General features: G+C 41.0%; 3 protein-coding genes and 1 long non-coding RNA gene across 8 annotated transcripts; 2 read left to right on the forward strand and 2 right to left on the reverse strand.

The window, feature by feature from the left end:
- The first annotated feature begins 55 nt into the window (after positions 1 to 55).
- gsdmeb (gasdermin Eb) lies at positions 56 to 7,013 on the forward strand. 4 transcript variants are annotated; one of them, XM_078798246.1, is made up of 10 exons: positions 56 to 215; positions 398 to 627; positions 702 to 894; positions 2,039 to 2,210; positions 2,338 to 2,458; positions 2,527 to 2,646; positions 3,653 to 3,780; positions 3,854 to 4,019; positions 5,157 to 5,261; positions 5,345 to 7,013. In XM_078798246.1, the coding sequence occupies exons 2-10, from the start codon at positions 426 to 428 to the stop codon at positions 5,449 to 5,451; spliced, it is 1,314 nt and encodes a 437-aa protein (XP_078654372.1). In that variant the 5' UTR covers positions 56 to 215; positions 398 to 425; the 3' UTR covers positions 5,452 to 7,013. The 4 variants fall into 4 exon arrangements, with proteins under 4 accessions (XP_078654372.1, XP_057939798.2, XP_057939797.2 ...); XM_058083815.2 differs by having other exon boundaries at positions 5,157 to 5,230; positions 5,345 to 7,012; XM_058083814.2 differs by having other exon boundaries at positions 56 to 204; positions 5,157 to 5,230; positions 5,345 to 7,012.
- On the reverse strand, positions 6,547 to 16,493 carry pals2a (protein associated with LIN7 2, MAGUK p55 family member a). Of its 2 annotated transcripts, none has more exons than XM_058083811.2 (14): positions 16,223 to 16,493; positions 14,426 to 14,500; positions 13,702 to 13,829; positions 13,167 to 13,285; positions 11,498 to 11,650; positions 10,927 to 11,076; positions 10,612 to 10,839; positions 10,122 to 10,253; positions 8,819 to 8,921; positions 8,677 to 8,748; positions 8,434 to 8,595; positions 7,683 to 7,885; positions 7,485 to 7,613; positions 6,547 to 7,411 (listed from the first exon to the last, which is right to left on the reverse strand). In XM_058083811.2, the coding sequence occupies exons 3-14, from the start codon at positions 13,730 to 13,732 to the stop codon at positions 7,235 to 7,237; spliced, it is 1,659 nt and encodes a 552-aa protein (XP_057939794.2). In that variant the 5' UTR covers positions 13,733 to 13,829; positions 14,426 to 14,500; positions 16,223 to 16,493; the 3' UTR covers positions 6,547 to 7,234. The 2 variants fall into 2 exon arrangements, with proteins under 2 accessions (XP_057939794.2, XP_057939795.2); XM_058083812.2 differs by lacking the exon at positions 16,223 to 16,493 and adding an exon at positions 15,983 to 16,002.
- LOC131136681 (uncharacterized) lies at positions 8,893 to 19,369 on the forward strand. Its single transcript, XR_013630222.1, has 5 exons — positions 8,893 to 8,928; positions 12,490 to 12,581; positions 14,289 to 14,356; positions 14,443 to 14,550; positions 19,256 to 19,369. It is a non-coding gene; the product is annotated as an uncharacterized LOC131136681 (long non-coding RNA).
- On the reverse strand, positions 17,800 to 19,815 carry LOC131136680 (peptide YY-like). Its single transcript, XM_058083822.2, has 4 exons — positions 19,454 to 19,815; positions 19,192 to 19,366; positions 19,030 to 19,119; positions 17,800 to 18,222 (listed from the first exon to the last, which is right to left on the reverse strand). Exons 2-4 carry the CDS (start codon positions 19,350 to 19,352, stop codon positions 18,198 to 18,200), a joined length of 276 nt encoding a protein of 91 aa, XP_057939805.1. The 5' UTR covers positions 19,353 to 19,366; positions 19,454 to 19,815; the 3' UTR covers positions 17,800 to 18,197.
- Positions 19,816 to 20,505: the final 690 nt, after the last annotated feature.

Below are 20,505 nucleotides of genomic sequence, written 5' to 3' on the forward strand. Positions count from 1 at the left end.
CGGAAATGCAAATACAGCATAGCAAACGAAATAATGTTATTGGCTGTGTTGTTGTTTGCTTCCGGAATGGGCGGGGCCAAAGTATGTCTTTTGTGACAGGAACCTTCTTGTTGCTGACTGTTGACCTCCGTGGTGAGTCCCTGTTGAGTCGTAATTTAGTCGTTGTAAGTCCGTCGTCCGGTTCACCGATACATCGACGAAAAGGTGTGAAAACGGTAACTTTCATATTTTCCTCGACATTTTCACGTCGGTCGCTAGTGATGCTGCTAGCTTGTTAGCCATTGTCCTCGTGCACGGTTGGTTATTATTGACGGGGACTTACTGCTTGTTTGCTGTCACGTGCTTGACACGGAATAATATATATACATATTTAATAGAATTTAATTTCCAAATGAAGGAGGAGTCTGACCTTCTCCAGTCGGGAGATGTTTGCTACAGCCACCAGAAACTTTGTTGAGGAGGTGGACCCAGGAGGTTTGTTGATCCCAGTGAGAAGCCTCAATGACGTCATCACTCTGCTCACTGTGGTGGTGAGACAGAAACGTTTCTGGTTCTGGCAGAAGCCCAAACATCTCCCAACTGACTTTACCCTCAACGACATCCTCACAGGTGACACTATAACCCCAGGTATGCTGTGCTAACATGCGTATTTATGTACATATTTGTTTACTTTGAAGCTGATATTTATTCCCGATCCGTAGGCGTAATCGAGACAGACTTCATCAAATACAATGGCACATACGGTGACAACATTCAAGGCACCATGGATGCCAATTTCATCCATTCCAACGTAAACATGGAAGGCAAAGAGTCTTCCAAACTCCAGTCGTCTTTCGGCAGTTTGAAGAAAGATGAAGTGGATGTCCGGAAGCTGCTCCAAGACTCCAAAAACAGGTTTGCTCCCCATCTATACATCTTAACACTCATAATGCAAAAAGTCGTCATAAAGAAAACATCCATGCTAATGTATGGCAAAGGTCTCCAAACAGAAGGATTGATCTTTGGACAACCATAAAGTTGCAGTGAAAACATAACACGGCAATTACATTTTCTTTACATAGTCACTTTGAAAACAAAAGTCGGTGTAAATAAATTAAATAATATCCATAATAATAATAATACATCCATACCTATACAGTCATACCTATTAAAAGTCAGTGTAAATAAATTAAATAACATCCATAATAATAATATATCCATACCATACCACATTTCATACAGTCATACTTATGGGTGATTTATATTCTCCAATTAACCTAATATAATTTTTAATATTAAATATTTAAGTCCATATTTCTCCTCTCTTGTTGAGAAGAATTGTATATTTTCCACTAATATTGAATGAATATGCATCCATTTTCTATATGCTAGCTGACTTCATACCAGGATATTTTGTGCTACACTTTCATTTTCCGCTATTATGTTTTTTTTCGTTGCTGCACGGAGTCCAAGTGGTTAGCACGCAGGCCTCACAGCTAGGAGACCTGAGTTCAATTCCACCTCTGTGTGGAGTTTGCATGTTCTCCCCATGCATGCTAGGTTAACTGGTGGCATACCAAATTGCCCATAGGTATGAATGTGAGTGTGAATGGTTGTTAACCTAGCATGTTTTTGGAATGTGGGAGGAAACCGGAGTACCTGGAGAAAACCCACTCATGCACGGGGAGAACATGCAAACTCCACACAGAGATCGCCGAGGGTGGAATCGAACTCGGGTCTCCTAGCTATGTAGCCTGTGAGCTAACCACTCCTATAGAGCAGCCTATAGTAGACATAATAAAAGTAAATTAGCCATTTAAGATGTAAATAAACCTCCTGCTCATGTGGGAGGAAACATGCAAACTCCACACAAAGATGGCCAAGGAGGGATTGAACTCGGGTCTCCTAGCTGTGAGGTCTGCGCTAACCACTGCCCCACCGTGCAGTTGTGGCAGTCCAAATGTATCAAAACACTTGATGCAGTTTCATGCTTTAATTTTCGTTTATAATGAATGTGATGTTTTTTTCGTATTTATTTTCCAATCCAATGTCCCACCAGGGTCCTGGACATGTCCCACTGTCTGATCCAGCAGACTCGAAAGAACCGTCAGGTGTTTAGTATCGTGAAGGAGCGCATTGTGACCTGCCAGCCTTGTTGTGTCATCGAGGAGGTGCAGCAGACAGGACAGTGTGCAGGGACGCTCAGCCTCTGTGGACCCAATAGTCCAAAGGTGCGACTGGAACACTCCCAAACATGTTTACTACTTAATGTAACCATATAGAGGGACGACTCGAAGACACGTCAAAATGGACTATTTAAAAAAAAAAAAGACACAACTTGACTTGTTTTGTTTGCAGCTTTCACTGAAAGACAACGGCAGCCTCAGCAAAGACAGCAACGTTACCATGGAGATTCCCACTAACACCACCCTGGCCTATGCCCTCATTGAGCTGGAGGTCAAGCATGATGGTCGCTATGGTAAGCGTAAAAAGAAACGACCTTCTGCTGTGTCGCAGACTTTGTGACATCTTGTCCCTTTTGAGCAGAGCTGTGCTTGATGTCAAACACCAAGGGGGGCTTCGAGGTGGACAGTCCGGCTGGACTACAAAGTGTCACCGATTTAGCATCTGTGCTGAAAAACCCTGAAATCAGCCGTCTGAGACAAGGTCAGTTGTTGTCAAGCCTTCCATATTTACCTTTACTTCACGCCTGTCAAAATAAAAGAACCTGTGACTCAAACGCTTTGTGGTTAAAATCCCATTAAATCCTGACGCAAGCTTGTATTGATGTTTGCCTAATACAAGGATGAAGAGTCTTGAACCAGTCATGATGTGCTATATATATCACTATATTGACACTTACTATGGTACCCATTATGTCATTGGATGTCATATCACCACGTACTTCGGTATGTGACAAAATTAAAATTAAAACTATATTAGGAAAGCAGGAGGTGAACAAATATGTACTTCGGTACATGACAAAAAATAAATAAATAACAAAAAATTAATAAAAAATAACCTTAAATTATATTAGGAAAGCAGGAAGTGAACAAATGTAACCGTTATTGATTGTAAAAGTACTAAAATTAAATAAAATAACAAACTATATTAGGAAAGCAGGAAGTGAACAAATACGTACTTCGGCACATGACAAAAATAAATAAATAAATAAAAATTAATTAAAAAAAATAATAATTAAAAAAAACCTTAAATTATATTAGGAAAGCAAGAAGTGAACAAATGTAACCGTTACTGATTGTAAAAGTACCAGATGGAGGGGGAAGGATTTAATAAGCTTTGCTTCTTCCTACTCCTTTTGGACATGTGGAACTGTGAACTGATTATGGGATGCATTCAATTGTAATCTGATGCATGTTCAAATGAAATAAAACCATTACCATTACCATTGCAACCTCTGTTGCCTTGGCAACCAATGTAAACATATGCTCGGCCACATTTGCAAATAAATTCTAATAAGTAGACACAAATACATAAAAACCTCGAACTGAGATTTTGAGTCAGCAGGCCTTTTTTTTTTTGAAGGTCCAAAGTCTGTGACCTCACTCCAAAATTGGTTCTAATTATGTTTCAGACAATTAGACACTTATTTTTATGAGTGTATATATATTATTGAGTCTTTTGAAGTGTCCCCCCCCTCTCCACACTGCAGAATTGGATGGGCTGCGTGCTCACTTCCAGCGACTTGCGACTCTTCCTTCCTCCATCAAGTCCTCCCTGCTGCAGGTCATCACGGCCGTGCTGGAGGACAGAACGGCTCTCGGCGCTCTTCAGAGCACGGTGAGACGTTGCCGACATGTCACACTTGCTCCTCGTCCTGCCGCTTGACTTCTTCATTCTTTCACTCTCACAGCTGGACCGCATGCTCCTGGATAAGAACGCCGACGTCGCCGATGTTCCGTTGGCACATAAAGAAAACATTCAGACTGTACTGGACGTTCTGGCGGAATCGGATAAAGGGTCAGAGGAGTCCGCAACAGTCCTCAGTGCGGTTCACCTTGTTACCAGTGCTTTGGACGGTGAGGAGGAATTGTGTTAATAATCTTGGATATTTTCCCCATCGGAAAACCTGTCATCCATGCTTGCTGTGGAGGAATATAAACTATTAATAAATTAACCTAATGATAAATTAATTCATTCATTCATTCATTTTCTACCGCTTATCCTCACGAGAGTTGTAGGGGTGCTGGAGCCTATCCCAGCTGTCTTCTACCCTAGACTGGTGGCCAGCCAATCTCAGGGCACATATAGACAAACAACCATTCACACTCACATTCATACCTATGGACAATTTGGAGTCGCTAATTAACCTAGCATGTTTTTGGAATGTGGGAGGAAACCGGAGAACCCGGAAAAAACCCACGCATGCATGGGGAGAACATAGAGATGACCGAGGCTGGAATTGAACTCGGGTCTCCTAGCTGTGTGGCCTGTGCGCTAACCACTCCCATTGAGCAGCCTATAGTAGACATAATAAAAGTATATTAGCCATTTAAGATGTAAATAAACCTCCTGTTCATGTGGGATGAAACATGCAAACTCCACACAGAGATGGCCAAGGGTGGAATCGAACTCAGGTCACCTAGCTGTGTGGCCTGTGCGCTAACCACTCCTATAGAGCAGCCTATAGTAGACATAAGTAGACGGCGCGCTCTATTATTAAAAAATATATTTTAATACACTGCTTGACGGCTGCACGGGCGTCCGAGTGGTTAGCACGTAGGCCTCTCAGCTAGGAGCCCCGAGTTCAATTCCACCCTCAGCCATCTCTGTGTGGAGTGTGCATGTGTGGGTTTTCCCGGGGTGCTCCGGTTTCCTTGGCAACTTCAAATTGTCCATAGGTATGAATGTGAGTGTGAATGGTTGTTTGTCTATATGTGCCCTGTGATTGGCTGGCCACCAGTCCAGCGTGTGCCCCGCCTCTCGCCCGAAGTCAGCTGGGATAGGCTCCAGCACCCCTCAGTAGAAAATGAATGAATTTTTTAATACAATGCTTGACATATAACCTGCACAAATCATCTGAAAACGTAAAAAATTGCACTAAAAAAAATGGACTTTCATACATTTCCATGTAGTTACGTTGTAAAATATGAAATGATTTCTCATCCATCCATTTTCTATGCCGCTTCTCTTAAGTGCATCTTTTATCCTTTCAGAACTAACAACTGATTGCCTTGCTGCACTGCGACTCTGCTGCAGTGCCGATGTGTTAAAAATCCTGGATCTTCTGGTTTGTCATCAAACATCAGCTCCACACTCCAGTGTGTGTGTGTGTGTGTGTGTGTGTGTGTGTGTGTATGTGTGTGTGTGACAATCACAAATTGTCGTCCTTTTACTTGTGCAGGTCAAATCTATAACAGCAAGCGAGGAGTCGCCAGCAAGTGGAGCGGACCCGGCTGCGCTGACGGAGGACATCTTGTCCAGCATCGAACATCTGTTGGCGTCCTCTAAAGTGACCCTGAGGAACGACGGTGACGCATTGAGGACGGAAATAAACCATAACCCGGGTAACCGTCCTCTTATTATGTGTATCGCTCTGAGAGGCCTTTATTCTTTGGCCCATTGTCTTTGACTCCCAGAGTCTTCTTTACTTTTAGAAGCTCAAACACTGCATGTACTTTTTATCATATTTGCAATGAAAAAACCCTAAATTTTGTGTTTTTTAGTAATCTTCAATAGAACAGGTAAGTTTCAGGAAAAATTCAATTCCAGCTTTTTTGCGAAAAGATACATTTCAAGCGTAGCTTTCACTTTAAGAGAAATATTTTTTGCTTTTGTGACAGCTCAAATATCGAAACAACTGTACCACAATATAAATAACACACAAAGGTTGTTTTACATAAGAATTATGTATTTACAAATCTAAACACTATTAACTAGCTACTAACTAACTAATTAACTATGAATGCTACACTCCCCCACGCTCGCTCACTTCCTACTTCCTGTCATGTGTGATTTTGTTTCCGTCCACATGATATCTTCTGCCACCTAGTGGTCGTTTCTATAGCTTAAAATTGCTCTGAGGTGAAATACATTAGTGAGGAGTTGCATCATCACCTCTTTTTGCCTTTTGAGCAAAACGTTTATAAAAATGTACTGTATGTCTTCGGTATTGAACGAGTTAAATGTTTTTTTTTACTAAAGCACTGAGGTTTATGTGTAAATGCACTTTGTAAAAGCCTTTTCTACATTCTAAATTAAGCACAATTTATTTTTACATTGGGGGCTTAAATCTTTGCCCGTTATATAGAAATGTAATGTTGCTTTTATTGTATTTCATTATGAATCTTATCTCTCGTCACTGATTGGCTGAGAGAAATCACATGGAAGCTTGAGACTACAAGGCTCATTTTGGAACACTTAACAAGCAAAAGAAATTGAACTGCATGCTTTATTCTTGGATGTGCATATAACATAATACCACTTCATCTTTTTACCTTCTCTACCCATCTTTGTATGTTATGAATTATGGGAAAATATGATTAAAAAAATACACGTTCCATTTTAAAACATTTGTCTCTTAATTCCAAATGTATTTTTTCCATACATATACATGTAAAAACAGCACAGTTCATTAGAAAGAAGAAAACAAAAAAATTGACATCTGAAAATACAGTTATTTGAAATATAAGTAAAATTCACTAAATATTTGAATTAAAAGTTTTAATCACATCAAACGGGACGGTTCATTGAGACGCAGCACCCTGTTTAATCCAAAACAATGGCGTGGAACGTTTTAAGGTCTTAAATGCAGCACTGCATGGAAGATCTGTACACACACAGGATCCGATGGAGAACAATGAAAACAGTGAATACGGTAGTTTCACTTCTTGTTCCCCCACTATGGCCACCAACCCACTGACACTTGGCAAAATGAGACGTGTGTAAACACACACACACACACACAGAGTGAGGTAATGAGCAAGCCCTCGTTAGCAGAATAAATACACAACCTAACTTGCATACGAATGTAATATTAAATAACAGGATATGGCAGCAATAGTTCCTTTTTTATTATTTTTTTCTTTTTTATTAAAACATCCTGACACTAAAATGCATGTGGTGACTAGATTAAAACAGTTCTGCCAATAAATAAGTACACTTCCTGTTTGTGCTGGCTTGCATAGTGTGTGCGATGCAGTTTTGAGTCCCCCCCCCCCCCCCGGGTGTCCCCTCTTTCTTCTTCTTCTGTTCACTTCACTGGCATAGCAGCTCAGGACAGTCCGATCCGTTATCAGTAGACCCAGCTGACCGGCACCCATTGGGGCTCCACGAATAGTCTCTCTACTGCCTCCTGCAGCTGATCGAAGGCCTTGTCCAGGTTGTTGTTGACAATGGTCAGGTCAAAGAAGTGGCTGTAGGCGCGGCGGATCTTGGCGCTCTCCTCCACCGTCTTTTTTAAGTCGTTTTCCTGTTGGGAGTTGCATCAAATGATGAGTCTCAGGTCAGTCGAGTGTTTTTTTTGTTCGATGTTATGAACTTACAGTTAGTAGTTTGGTTGTTAGCCCGGCATCTACGACAGCTTTGTGCATGTCTCGTAAGGTGTCCAGCTCTGGAGCCGCGATGAAGACCACGAAGGGCATGAACTCGGCAGTCTTCAGCACTTTCAGAGCCTAAAAAAAAAAACACACAGCGGTGTCAAAAACACATCCGGTTACTCCCACAGCAAGCGGTATTGTCACCTGAGGGTTGACGTCCAGGATGCACGTGCGGCCCGCCCCCACCACTTCGTGGATGGAGTCGATCTTGGTGCCGTAAAGGTTGCCGTCGTATTCTCCGTGCTCAAGGTAACGGCTATCTTTGATGTCCTGCTCCATCTGCTGACGCGTCACAAAACAGTAGTTCTGGCCGTCTCTTTCTTCTTCTCTGGGGCTGCGGGACGTGACTGGAATAGAACGGCATTGAATATGCTGTACTAATACTCAACTGCAGAGAGTCATCTGTTTAAACCACTTTTTAGTAGCTAAGAAATAGGATATATTTTGTACTGCCATCTTCAGCTACTTCACTGATACTACAAACATGATTTAAATATATAAAATAGATATAAGATAATATGTATTTATATTTATTTGTACACACAGTCAATGTATATTTTTTTGAAAAAGTGTCTGTAATAGACAAAAAATATGTTGTACAATGTGTATTTGAAGTGTTTCAAACAGATTGGTGAACAAGGACAAAATAAGAAGCCAAAACCTTACCACTTCCACACTGACTGGGAGGTGTATCGGAGACACTATGGCAAACTACACGCAATGTGAAGGTAATCTAACCTCAATTAACATAACTGACTAGCCAGAATACTACAATTAATACTACAAATCAATACTGCGAGGGTCACTTGTTGATTATTTGAGGCATGGCATCTATTGCTATTGAGTAAACGTAATGTGCTAAACGAGTTAGCTGACAGAAGTGAAACTCACTTACAGGGTACAGTGGTTCCATATCTCAGAGGATTCAAGACGACGAGTCTGTTCTTTAGGCTCCGCCTCCCAACACCCTGCGCGCCAATCAGAACCAGCGTTTTCCTCTGGAAGGGAGGCATCTTGGCCACCTCCTCGTAGATCTGAAGCTCATAGCGGTCAAATTCTGCAGGATAAGCACGGATCTTATCGTACTTTGTGTACGTGAAGAGTGGAAACCAGCCAAAGGTGACACACAAACACACACCTGCGTTCTTTGCAGTGAGATACATCATTTTTTTCTTCTTTTTTTTCGCCATCATGTTCCCACACAGCATCCCTGTGTCGTACACACATGGCGTCAGCGCAGTTTACACAGGTAAACATCTGATACAGCTACTGGTACTCACCTTTACCCGAAAGATCCCAGTCTTTTCTCACAAACGCTTTCCTCTTCTCCTCTAAGAACTGACTTGGAATGAGACCGGTCGCCCCGCCTACGACTTTGCGCGCCTATGAGGTAAAACATAGCATTGGAATGTCAACAGGTAAATACACAGGTTAATTATGTAGTACATTGTATGTTTGTACTTTGGCCAATAGGTGTCACTGTTTAGCGAGACAAGCAGAACAGGCATTTATTGCAGGTTTAAATGATCAATGATTTGTCCGCCTGGGGAACACATTTATAGTGACACACATAAGCAGGAGCTTTATTTACATCTTAAATGGCTAATTTACTCTTATTATGTTTACTATAGGCTGCTCTATAGGAGTCGTTAGCGCGCAGGCCACACAGCTAGGAGACCCGAGTTCGATTCCACCCTCGGCCATCTCTATGTGGGTTTTCTCCGGGTACTCCGGTTTCCTCCCACATTCCAAAAACATGCTAGGTTAATTGGCGACTCCAAATTGTCCATAGGTATGAATGTGAGTGTGAATGGTTGTTTGTCTATATGTGCCCTGTGATTGGCTGGCCACCAGTCCAGGGTAGAAGACAGCTGGGATAGACTCCAGCACCCCCTGCAACCCTCATGAGGATAAGCAATAGAAAATTCATTCATTCACGAGGGTCGCGGGGGTGCTGGAGCCTATCCCAGCTGTCTTTGGGCGAGAGGCGGGGTACACCCTGGACTGGTGGCCAGCCAGCCAATCACAGGGCACATATAGACAAACAACCATTCACACTCACATTCATACCTACGGACAATTTGGAATGGCCAATTAACCTAGCATGTTTTTGGAATGTGGGAGGAAACCGGAGTACCTGGAGAAAACCCACGCATGCACGGGGAGAACATGCAAACTCCGAGGGTGGAATTGAACCCTGGTCTCCTAGCTGTGAGGTCTGCGCGCTAACCACTCGACCGCCGTGCCGCCAGCAATAGAAAATGAATGATTTAATGTCTATACTCTATGAGTGTAAAGCCATAGAAAGCCACCATTCCAATACATTGTTAATACATTAGGTAATACACAATATAAAGCTGACTATTAGGATGTTTATTGTTTTCTATGCCATAACTATGAGAATATTCCACTTATTAATATAGAGTCCTACTTAGCGGAAATTAATTAAGTTTTAAAGAACACAAACACCTGTCAGTGTACATATCTGTTAGCAGTATATATATATATATTCACACTTGACCAAACAAACCGTACTACGAATGTCGAGCTTAGCTCTCGCCTTCATAGATCAGAATGTGTCACCTGCCACCAGTTGGGGTCCTCCTTGTTGACGATGTGCAGGATGTCTCCCTTAGAGAAGGCCAGGCCCGCCTCTTTACATGGAATCAGGTTGTCTGCGGCGGGGTTATAGTTGAAGTGTGGCTTCAGATAAACCTGCCGAGAATGACAGAAGATTTAAAGGGGAAGCAACTAATCACGTGAAGGCTAACAACTACTGAAAGCTAACATGTTCGCCGTTGTTTAAGATCCCCATTAGCAGATTAGCAAACTTTGATCATCTGATCCTTTGCCTCGCGAGAAGGTCATACGGTGACATGACGCTGCTGTTGGACCCTCAGCTGCCGTGCTGTTACAGTAAGGAGGAGATGGCGTGTTATTAATAGACCCCCGCTGAGCTCGGTTTACAGAGGTTTGGCATTCTGAGATCACACAGGTCAGGACTCTCTTCCAGAAATTATCAGGTACAGTACAGAATATTAAAAAAAAAAAAAAAGCAGCTTCACGTGCTCACCTGCGGAGGCGCTGGTGAGTCTCTGTAGCTTGGCAGCACCTTGAGGGTGACGCTGCCGCTGCAGTCCCTCAGCAGCTCCTGCAGCTCGAGCGGGTCGCTGCCCACTTGGCGCCCGTTCACCTCGCGGATAATGTCGCCGGTGTGCAGCATGCCCTGGCGGTCGATGAAGCTGTCGTGCAGGATTCGCGCGATCACCATCTCCCCGTGCTCCACGCGGAACGTCACTCCCTGGAAGAAGTCCTTTATTATTATCTGCGTCCGTCGCATGGTGGATGGCGAATGAACCAGGAACCAGGACACGGGAATTTGACTTACCAGCGGTTCTCCTGTTTTCTTCTGGATTCCGATCATTCTGATAGCATCGGCGGGCATCAGACAGCTGGCTAACGACGCAGTGCAGTCGTCAGAGGCGTTGGGCATCTCATAGCACTTAGCGGCCACTTTGTCATGAGCCTCTATCAAAGACTGCAGCAGATACAAGTCAGTTATAGGACATCTAGGTAATACTTCATCAAGCGACCTGTACCCAAATCTGATTAATCATGAATAACCTTCATGGTCTTACCCCAGCAGCCACTACAACATTGGTCCGAAGCTACAAACTGCATCAGCAACTCCGAAGATTTACTCACACTGGAGGTGAAATAGTGCTCGCCCCCTCTCTTTACCCACACAACTAGGCCTGCCATTGGCCCAAGGAACTACACCCCCCACCACCCCGCCACAGCGAATAAGCAGCAGAGAATGTAAGGAACCTGGCCTAACATGCATTTAGCTGGAGCAAAAAACGTTCTGACAAGCATTCCCATGTTCCCATGTGTTGAGAAACAAGTGGGAGTGTTGCCTCTCACTATTTATCTTTGTGTGTGTGTGAGGAAACGGAGACCTTAAAATGAGGCTCCTGAAGGATTCGGGTGAGCTCGGCAGTGGCAGGGTCTTTTTCAGGCAGGGCGTTGATAGAGTCCAGGATCTCTGAGATGAGCTGAACGTTGTCATCTCGCACCGCTTCTAACTTGACCTCCTCGAGGCGCTCGTGGGCCTATGAACAACGTCATTTGGAATAATATATAAGGGGTTCATTCTTCTTGGAATGGAATGGAATGGAATGGCCTTTCATTGTCATTATACAAGATGTTCAACAAGATTGGAGAGCTTCTCATTTCAGTGCAGTAGTCAAGTTTAAAAAAAAATAAAGTATATAAAAGTAGAGTAAAAAAGACAATTTAACAAGATATATACAAGATACACATAGAATTGCACAGGAGGACATGCAGGAGCAGACATATTGCAGATATATTAATTTTAGTGCAATGATAATGGGTCATAGTTCAAATAATGACTGGTGTATACTGGTGAATATGAGTGTATTGTATTGGGTTGTTAAATAAATAAATATATTTAACAACCAACAAATATATTCTTAATACATCATAAAGAGGACAAAAGCAGAATTAGCAGCGCAGATTCAAACATTTAAATAAATATACACCCTGCATACGTGCCACGATACCAGGAATGAAATGTTACATAAGCGCTTTTCTTATAAGTGGGGGGGGGGGGGCACGCTTTTCTTAGTGCAGCATGCTCCATTGTTCTATGAATAGATTCGGGTGGTTGAACGTGATGACCTGCAATCTGCATCAGATTTTTTTTTTATTTTTTATTAACAACGCCTTTTTATTAACAAGTGCGGTGCTCACATTTTTGAACACATATGTGTTACGGTTCTGTTACTAGGATGGTCTTCACAAACCATGAGCTGTTCTGTGTTACTCTAATCTACTTATAAAGAACTTTATTGTGTTTGATGATTTTGACTATTCCATTGAGAATCCATAAAGCTGTGAATTTCAGTATGTACTCTGTATGTGTCACCAGGGCCAAAGTGATGCAGTAACCAATCAGATCCAGAAGATGGCGCTACACCTACAGGGTTGCAGTGGAAGAGTATGGCTTTGGAACTTCACAAGGTACAAACATACACTTAAACACACCATCGGCTTTAGTGGAGGTCTGGATTCTACTTATTAATTTAGCACTGTGGTTTGTTGTTGTTTTGTTCATTTCCTGGTCATTTTCAAAGGTTATATGAATTTGTGGACTAGTTTTTTTTCTTTGCTAAACTAAATAAATAAATATACAGAATCAGTCACAACTTTAGACCTTGTTTAATAATAATGTTGATAGTATTAATACTAAGTGTAGTATCAATATTTGTCAATACTAATAATAAGGGCTGCACGGCGGTCGAGTGGTTAGCGCGCAGACCTCACAGTTAGGAGACCCGAGTTCAATCCCACCCTCGACCACTTTGCATGTTCTCGTGGGTTTTCTCCGGGTACTCTGGTTTCCTCCCACATTCCAAAAACATGCTAGGTTAATTGGCGACTCCAAATTGTCCATAGGTATGAATGTGAGTGTGAATGGTTGTTTGTCTATACTGTATGTGCCCTGTGATTGGCTACCCCGCCTCCAGCGGCCCTCGTGAGGATAAGCGTTAGAAAATGAATGAATAATCCTAATAAATTATTCCTGGGTTGTAGTATTAGTGGTACCTTGGCAAGGGAGCGAACGATGCGGCTCTCCATGACGCCACGGAGGAAGATGAGGTCAATGTCTTTGGCCCCCGTGCCAGTGGGCATGTCTTTCAGGTTGTCTAGAACCTGCTGCATGGCTGAAATGACACAAAAATAAACAGAGTATGAAGTTCCCGGCTAATCAAATGCTTTTGAGATGTAGTGTTTTTATGATTGGCGAGCCGATGAAAACAGTGGAACAATGTGGGACAGTCAATCAATCAATGGGGCTGGTTGGCGTTCCCTTGTGTCCTCGCACGCAGATTGACAGAGAGAGAAATGCCTTGTGGTGACAAAGCACACACAGGAAAGTCTTCTTTTGAATAAAAAAAAAAAAAACCTTGCAAAATTCAGGAACCTGTAAGCGGTTTCTTAACACTGAAAGGCTTTCAACAGTTGAACAGCTCAAGAATTCAATAATTTGCTTTTTTTTTTAATGTTTTATCTGCACTACTAATAGAAAACATCAAATCAAACACGCCAAACGAAAGGGTTTGTGTGAACTTTGGCTTACCTGAGCCTGATTTTGCATTGGCCACAGTCATGTTGTGCACTCTTTGAGTGTGTGTGATGGCGAAACCGTCTTTGCACAGTCAAACTCCGTCCAAATGCCCGCCTACAGTGACCAGAGCAACTGCGGGGCTAAAGAGAAGGCAGGAAAACCACTCAAGTCAGTCAATAATCGGACATTGTGACATAAATGTTTACTGTTACTCGAGTTTATGTCAGCACAGAAGAAAAGAGGACGTTTGACATTGTTGCTACACTAAAACGGCAGGGAGGACAAGGAGTGGTACCGGGTGACAAATGATGACTCTTTCTCCGGCTAAAGTTTACACACATGGAGGGAGAGAGGCTTCCTGGGGAAACGCTGCAAACAGAGTGAGCCAAACGCTGACCACCGAGGCCCAAGTGGGAGGGTGAATAAACACGAGTATGGATTCTTTTTAACCCCATGAACTTGGCTATTTGGCAAAGGAAATAGACATAACGTTTGTGCTAGTCAGCTTTTGGGCTAACAGTGTCACACCAGAAATACAGAGAGGGTGGAACAGTCACACATTAAGTTTCTATGCACTAATCTGATTTTTTTCTTTTAAGTCACTTTTAGGTTGTGCAAAAAGTACTGAAACATTCAACCGTTGGACATATGCATGCAAAAGCCGCAGGTAAAAGTTATTATAGTGTATTTAGCCTTGTCCTGAATACTTCTGTGTGTATTTAAAATGAAATCTCACCCACAAACTGTGTTCAGATCATCTGTGCAGCACCCCAACATGGAGCCTCACATCTTCTACACGCATCTGGAACGTCTACATGGCAGAAGGATGAATGCGATTATGATTAAGGTCAATAACAACATGTAAGACACTTTATTTTGTCGTTGTAGTTAAACAAGAAAAACATTCAGACCAGCAGCAATCAGGTTACACTAGCAGCGCTTCTCAAATAGTGGGACCGGGCCCCCCTCCCTGGGTGGAAGCGAGAGGCTTTCATTTTAACACAGACCTCCCAACATGCACAAATTTATAAGACTCAACGTGTAATTTGACTCTTGAATATTCCACTTTGTTGCATTTTCCTGGTTGCAGTTTCAATTAACTGAATAAATATCAGTTTCGCTTGTGGGGGGGGGGGCAAAAATATTTCTGTCCCACACAGAAAATAATTGAGAAGCACTGCACTACTAGTAATATAGAATAAATACCAAAATACTGCATAAACTTAGTGTGGCTCATTACAATAATAAGCGATTCCCATATTTCCACATTTGTGTCGGCCTGCCACAGATGTATTTGGACCACCACAAATAAATTTGGCGCTACGTGCTCACCCTCACTCATAAACATAAATTATAAAGCATCTTTTCTGCCAGAATAAGAACATGGAGCAAGAGGGACATTTCATGAAATAAATTGATTTTTCTTAATTTAAAGTACAAAAAGTAAAAGTAAACAAACTTTTTGGTGCAATTTGGACAAAAATGAAGCATAGTCAGAGGAGAAGTTGGGAGGATTTGGGCCCTACAGTTTGTCTTTTTTTCTAAGTAATATTCAAATGTGGGCTATTTTTAGGCCAGTTGTTTTCAAACTAGGGCTGTGTTGAGACAAGATGATACATGAGATTGGGATTGAGATTTTCCCAATGTTTTTTCAGTCCAATTATATTTTCTCTGAACAAGAAATCTTGTCACGTTTTAATCTCACGAGATCTTGTGCCACCCCCTCATTCAACCACACAGAACAATATGGAACTTGGTAAGGTAAATAGAGAAGTTTATCTAATATTAAGTCACGTAACTTGTATGAGCTCTTTACACCACTCAACAGACGTTTTAGTTCTTGAAATGTAAACTATTGAGTCGGTTTTGTACAAACATTCCAACACAGTAAACATGAATGAACTTTTTTCTACACGCCCGCCTCAGGCGGCAGTGAAGACGACGCGTAACAACCAGTTCATGGAGTCGACAGGGTTGTCGAATTAACTGTGGGGATAGGCGAAACTCTTACAATACTATGAAGATAAACAAAATGTACATTTAAATGATGTTCTACAAGCTCACTGCGCGCATATAAACGAGAGGCGGCGTGACCTCATCCAAACTCGCTGCTCGCCATTGATTATTATTATTCCCGTGAGAAGCACATCTGCCGCCATCACGAAACAACGCGACACTTTAAAAAGCATCTCGTAGTCAATGTTTATCCCGACATTGACTGTCTTTTGAATGAACCATTTCGGTTAGCAATTTGTTAGCTGTAACATGTTAGCGTTACCGAACGAACACTCACGTGTGTTGTCCACGCGTTTTGTATATCGCGTGTCCTAAATACGCCCTTACAATGTGTTGAATTAAATCACACGTCTGATAGAATTGCTCCTAAAAGTAGAGGTGAGTATATATGCTTTGCATTTAAGACATAAATTAGTTGCTAGCAAACCATTAGCTGAAGGCAAAGCGTGTGCGCGTGCTGGACTGGAAAGAAGCTAGCAGGACGATGCTAACATTGCTGTGAAATGAATGACACTACCTGGCGTCTTCACTGCAGTCCGCTTCTTCTATCCCTTTCACACAACATGTCCATTGCCGTGCGTTCGTGTAGTACTAGTTAAAGATGGGTACTTGTTAGTGTATTATGTTCGGTCAGTGTGCACGGCTGGCTGGCTGGCTGGCTTGGCTGGTTGCGCCCCGTCCCTCGGATAGTAGTCCTTACAGAGCTCCACTGTGGATGGCACACAATGCCATTCAAGATTCATTTCACTACTAACAATGAGTCAAAATATGAGAAAAACAAAAAAAAATTAAATTTACTGGTTACTATTAATAACTATACTGGAAATCCTAACTATACTCGTGGCCACGATAGCAAACATTGCTTGTGCTATATAAAATTATTATTATTATTATATATAATATTACTAATACCACATTAACTTTGTTGTCTGATGATGAATATCAGGGCCGCAAATAACATTTTTCATAACTGAATAATCAATCTATTATTTTTTGGATGAATCGGACTTAAAAAACATTTTTTAATGTCTGTTCAAGACAGTAAATAACTTAAAAAGACAAAAACACCTTAAACATGTTGGAATGAGCCATGAGGGGTTGCGTTCAAAGACGCCACGTTGTTCCGCGTCTCCAATTTACTTCATATCATGCCGGCAAGAAAAAAAGGAGCCAAACTTACCATCGGCCGCCGCTGTGCACGGTACAAACGTGCTGAAATACAGCTCCTATTTCTGATAAGTACAGATCAACTAAGGCACTTATATTTAGAGTAGTTACTGAGGAACTAATGAGTAGAGTAGTTACATAGGATCTAAGGCACATATTTAGAGCAGTTACTGAGGAACTAATGAGTAGAGTAGTTACAGAGGAACTTCGGCACATATATTTAGAGTAGTTACTGAGGAACTAATGAGTAAAGTAGTTACTGAAAAACTAAGGCACATATATTTAAAGTTGTTACTGAGGAGCTAATGAGTAGAGTAGTTACAGAGGATTTCAGGCACATGTATTTAGAGTAGTTACTGAGGAACTAATGAGTAGAGTAGTTACAGGGGAACTAAGGCACATATATTTAGAGTAGTTACTGAAGAACTAATGAGTAGAGTAGTTACTGAGGAACTAAGGCACATACATTTAGAGAAGTTACTGATGAACTAATGAGTAGAATAGTTAATGAGGAACTAAGGCACATACATTTAGAGTAGTTACTGAGGAACTAATGAGTAGAGTAGTTACAGAGGAACTAAGGCACATATATTTTGAGTTGTTACTGAGGAACTAATGACAAAGGCACAGTTACAAGTACTTTCTGAGGACCTAATGAAGAACTAATAAGTAGAGTAGTTACTGAGGAACTAATGAGCAGTGGCTATGGTTAGCTTAGCTCGTGAACAACTGTAATTTTGTGTATATATGTTTGCCTAAAACATTAAATGAGATTGATAAAACCAATTTTTGCTAACCTTTAAGTCCGTAATAGTATGATTGTAAGCTACTATTCTGTGTATGTTTGTGGGTGGTGGTGGTGGGGCAATAACTGGCTACCTTTTTTTTAGATTTTCAACTTTATTTAAACATGGAAACACACTGACAAAAACACTGAAGATGAACCAAACATCCAGGACATACACATGTTGACAGTTCTTCCAATTTTTTACAGATTCTTCACTGATTAATAAATCAGGTCTGAGCCATAATATGTATTAGCCATATAAAAATGAATACACTCAATTCTTACACAAAATATAGTTAATATATTGTATCCTATTCTACTCCCGCACAATACCAAAATAAGCTTTACATATGTTCCCCGCTAGAGAGCGCTGTTTAGTAAGAGACGCCACATACAGTAAGCAGAAGTGGGTAGGCATTTACAATACATTACATTGGTATGTCTTTACCTAAATAACACGGTATACAGTATACAGTCCATGCAACATAGGTCCGTTAGCTACACATGAAAAGGTAAGCCAACTCCGGCATCATCATCATCACCACACGGGCAGTTCATCATACCTACAACACATAAACACAGTACTGCATTGGGATGGGAAGCCATGACAATAGATTGAATACCAATAGAATAGAATAAAACAATTTTAGTAGATATTATAAAGCGGTACAGTACATGCCCACCAAAACAGCAGAAAATAGAAAACCTATGTACAATTAATACTAATACTACAACCAATAATGTATATATACATATGTGTCGCAGACTACAACACAGAAAAAAGTGAAAAATTATAAATAAATGATTAAATAATGATTAATAATGATTAAATTACACAGATGTTTCTGTTTGCTTGTAAATGTTTTTTAGAGTGACAACAAAAACAATATAGATGCATGCATTATAAGGTGATCTAGTATTGTTTTTTTAAAACATAATATGTGATTATTATTGTTATTATTGTTTATCATTGCTGTCATCCTGCTTTACTAACCATATAAATATTAGAAATAATCTCAGAAAGGGAAAAATAAAAGTACATTTCCCTCTATGGGATTAAAAAAATGTAAAAATAAATACCTAAGGAACCTATAAAGATGTTTGCACATAAGATACATAATATTGCAATAATTAGTATTTACAGCTAATCCGGAAATATGCGTTATTATAATGATGCTCTAATGTTGTAGTTGACTAACATCTAACATTCATCTTACATTCCTAAAAGAAATTCTTTCAAAGTTGTCTAAGCAATTATAAGAAATGTGAAAAGTCACTAATAAACTAATTTTGAATAAGTTAATAATAAATGACATAAGTTAGTAAACAGCCAATTAGAAAATGTATTCAAAAGTATGAAGGATTCTTACCTGACGTAATCAAATTCAGGAATCGTTTCCGTGCTCTCCTTGACAAAAACATCAGAAAACACCGTGTCTGGGCTGTCTCTTTTCCCGTACCTGCGCATGGAAAAGAGCCAATAGCGCGTCAATACCGTCAATAAAAAGAATAACCCGACAAATCTCACTCACCTCTGCCTCGTAATGAGATTGATGTAGTGTCTCAACGCAGAGTAGTATTTAGCCATCTCCTCAGGCGGCGCTCCTTCTTTGGGACTGGCGGGCTTACGTGGATATGCATGAATGCCCGAGTGGACACAAGCCAGCAGGCACAGAAGCACAACCAGAGACATCCCAGCTGAGAATCCTGGAAAAGCCAAAACCAAAGTTTTACGGTGCTGTAGCAGCAATTGATAATCACGCAATAGAAAGCAAAAAAAAGTAAGCAACGTACGTTGTTAAAGGCTGAAAACGCTGCTTGCTGGATGACTTCCACTCTGTTGAACGCTCCTCTGTCTGCCTTGTGTGTTTTATGCAGGGTGTGTCCAGCGGGGAAGGCAGCCTTTCACTTTTAAAGCTCCCCCGAGAAACATCCACCGCCTCATTTGATTAGTAATCTCTGGCAGTGATACAAATGATGCTATTTTATGACGCTTATGGCTAATGAATACATGCGTAAGCTACTAAATGAGGCAGAAACTAACTTTAGATGAAAAACCTCACATCCGTATACACACTCTACGCAATATGTCACGTCTGACTCACGGTTGTCATCGTCAGTTTCGGATGAAGACCAAGCAGGGGTGGGCTCGGGGGGAAGGGGGGGCATTCGGGACCGATATCACAACATTATCATGGAGGAAAAAGTGGAAAAAATTGGGGACTTGCATATTTCCGTAACCACTTCATCAGTATATAAGTTCAGAAATTAAAGTAGCCTGTGAATGGTGGTGGTGCATGAGTGCCGCCGACACTGTGGAGCCACGGTTCATTGAGGGAAACATGAATGCAGTGAAATGTGTACTCACATTTACTGTACTGTATACATTTTTTTGATCTATACATACTACCCTGTCACGTTCAGCTGTGTTTTTGCGTACAGTACAGTACAGATAGACTTTATATATATTAAATAAATAAATTAATATTAAATAAATAAATTATATATATTATATGACTTTATTGTCATTGCACAAAAACACAGCAGTGAAATTGCCAACAAAATGTTGTTGCCTGTGTCCCGTATAATAATAACAATAATGTGCAGAATAAATAGATATACAGTACAGGAATCCCTCGTTTATCACAATGATTTGGTTGTCAATTTCCACAAAATATTTCAAAAACAAAATTTCAACATTAATAAACTGAATATTTTTGTATTGAGACCATAGAAAACCTGTTTGTGACCATTATTAGAGCCCCCTAGACATGCTATAGCACCCCTATAGTCACCTTTATGTTCACATTACCCAATATTTTGTATATAATCTGAGAAAATAAGTA

This window comes from Doryrhamphus excisus, linkage group LG17 (assembly GCF_037039965.1).
Source record: "Doryrhamphus excisus strain RoL-2023G ecotype Guam linkage group LG17, RoL_Dexc_Guam_v1.1, whole genome shotgun sequence".
In the NCBI taxonomy this organism is placed as follows: domain Eukaryota; kingdom Metazoa; phylum Chordata; class Actinopteri; order Syngnathiformes; family Syngnathidae; genus Doryrhamphus; species Doryrhamphus excisus.

Excerpts from the sequence above, each read along its gene's own strand:
- gsdmeb (XM_058083815.2), top strand. The coding sequence starts at position 426 with ATGTTTGCTACAGCCACCAGAAACTTTGTTGAGGAGGTGGACCCAGGA. Across the intron at positions 2,647-3,652 it reads AATCAGCCGTCTGAGACAAG|AATTGGATGGGCTGCGTGCT; the intron begins GTCAGTTGTTGT and ends TCCACACTGCAG. Across the intron at positions 3,781-3,853 it reads TCGGCGCTCTTCAGAGCACG|CTGGACCGCATGCTCCTGGA; the intron begins GTGAGACGTTGC and ends TCACTCTCACAG.
- pals2a (XM_058083811.2), bottom strand. The coding sequence starts at position 13,732 with ATGACTGTGGCCAATGCAAAATCAGGCTCAG. Across the intron at positions 11,077-11,497 it reads TTCAGGAGCCTCATTTTAAG|TCTTTGATAGAGGCTCATGA; the intron begins GTCTCCGTTTCC and ends TATCTGCTGCAG. Across the intron at positions 8,596-8,676 it reads TCTCACTGCAAAGAACGCAG|AATTTGACCGCTATGAGCTT; the intron begins GTGTGTGTTTGT and ends CTTATCCTGCAG.
- LOC131136680 (XM_058083822.2), bottom strand. The coding sequence starts at position 19,352 with ATGTCTCTGGTTGTGCTTCTGTGCCTGCTGGCTTGTGTCCACTCGGGC. Across the intron at positions 19,120-19,191 it reads AATCTCATTACGAGGCAGAG|GTACGGGAAAAGAGACAGCC; the intron begins GTGAGTGAGATT and ends TTCCATGCGCAG. Across the intron at positions 18,223-19,029 it reads CCTGAATTTGATTACGTCAG|GTATGATGAACTGCCCGTGT; the intron begins GTAAGAATCCTT and ends TATGTGTTGTAG.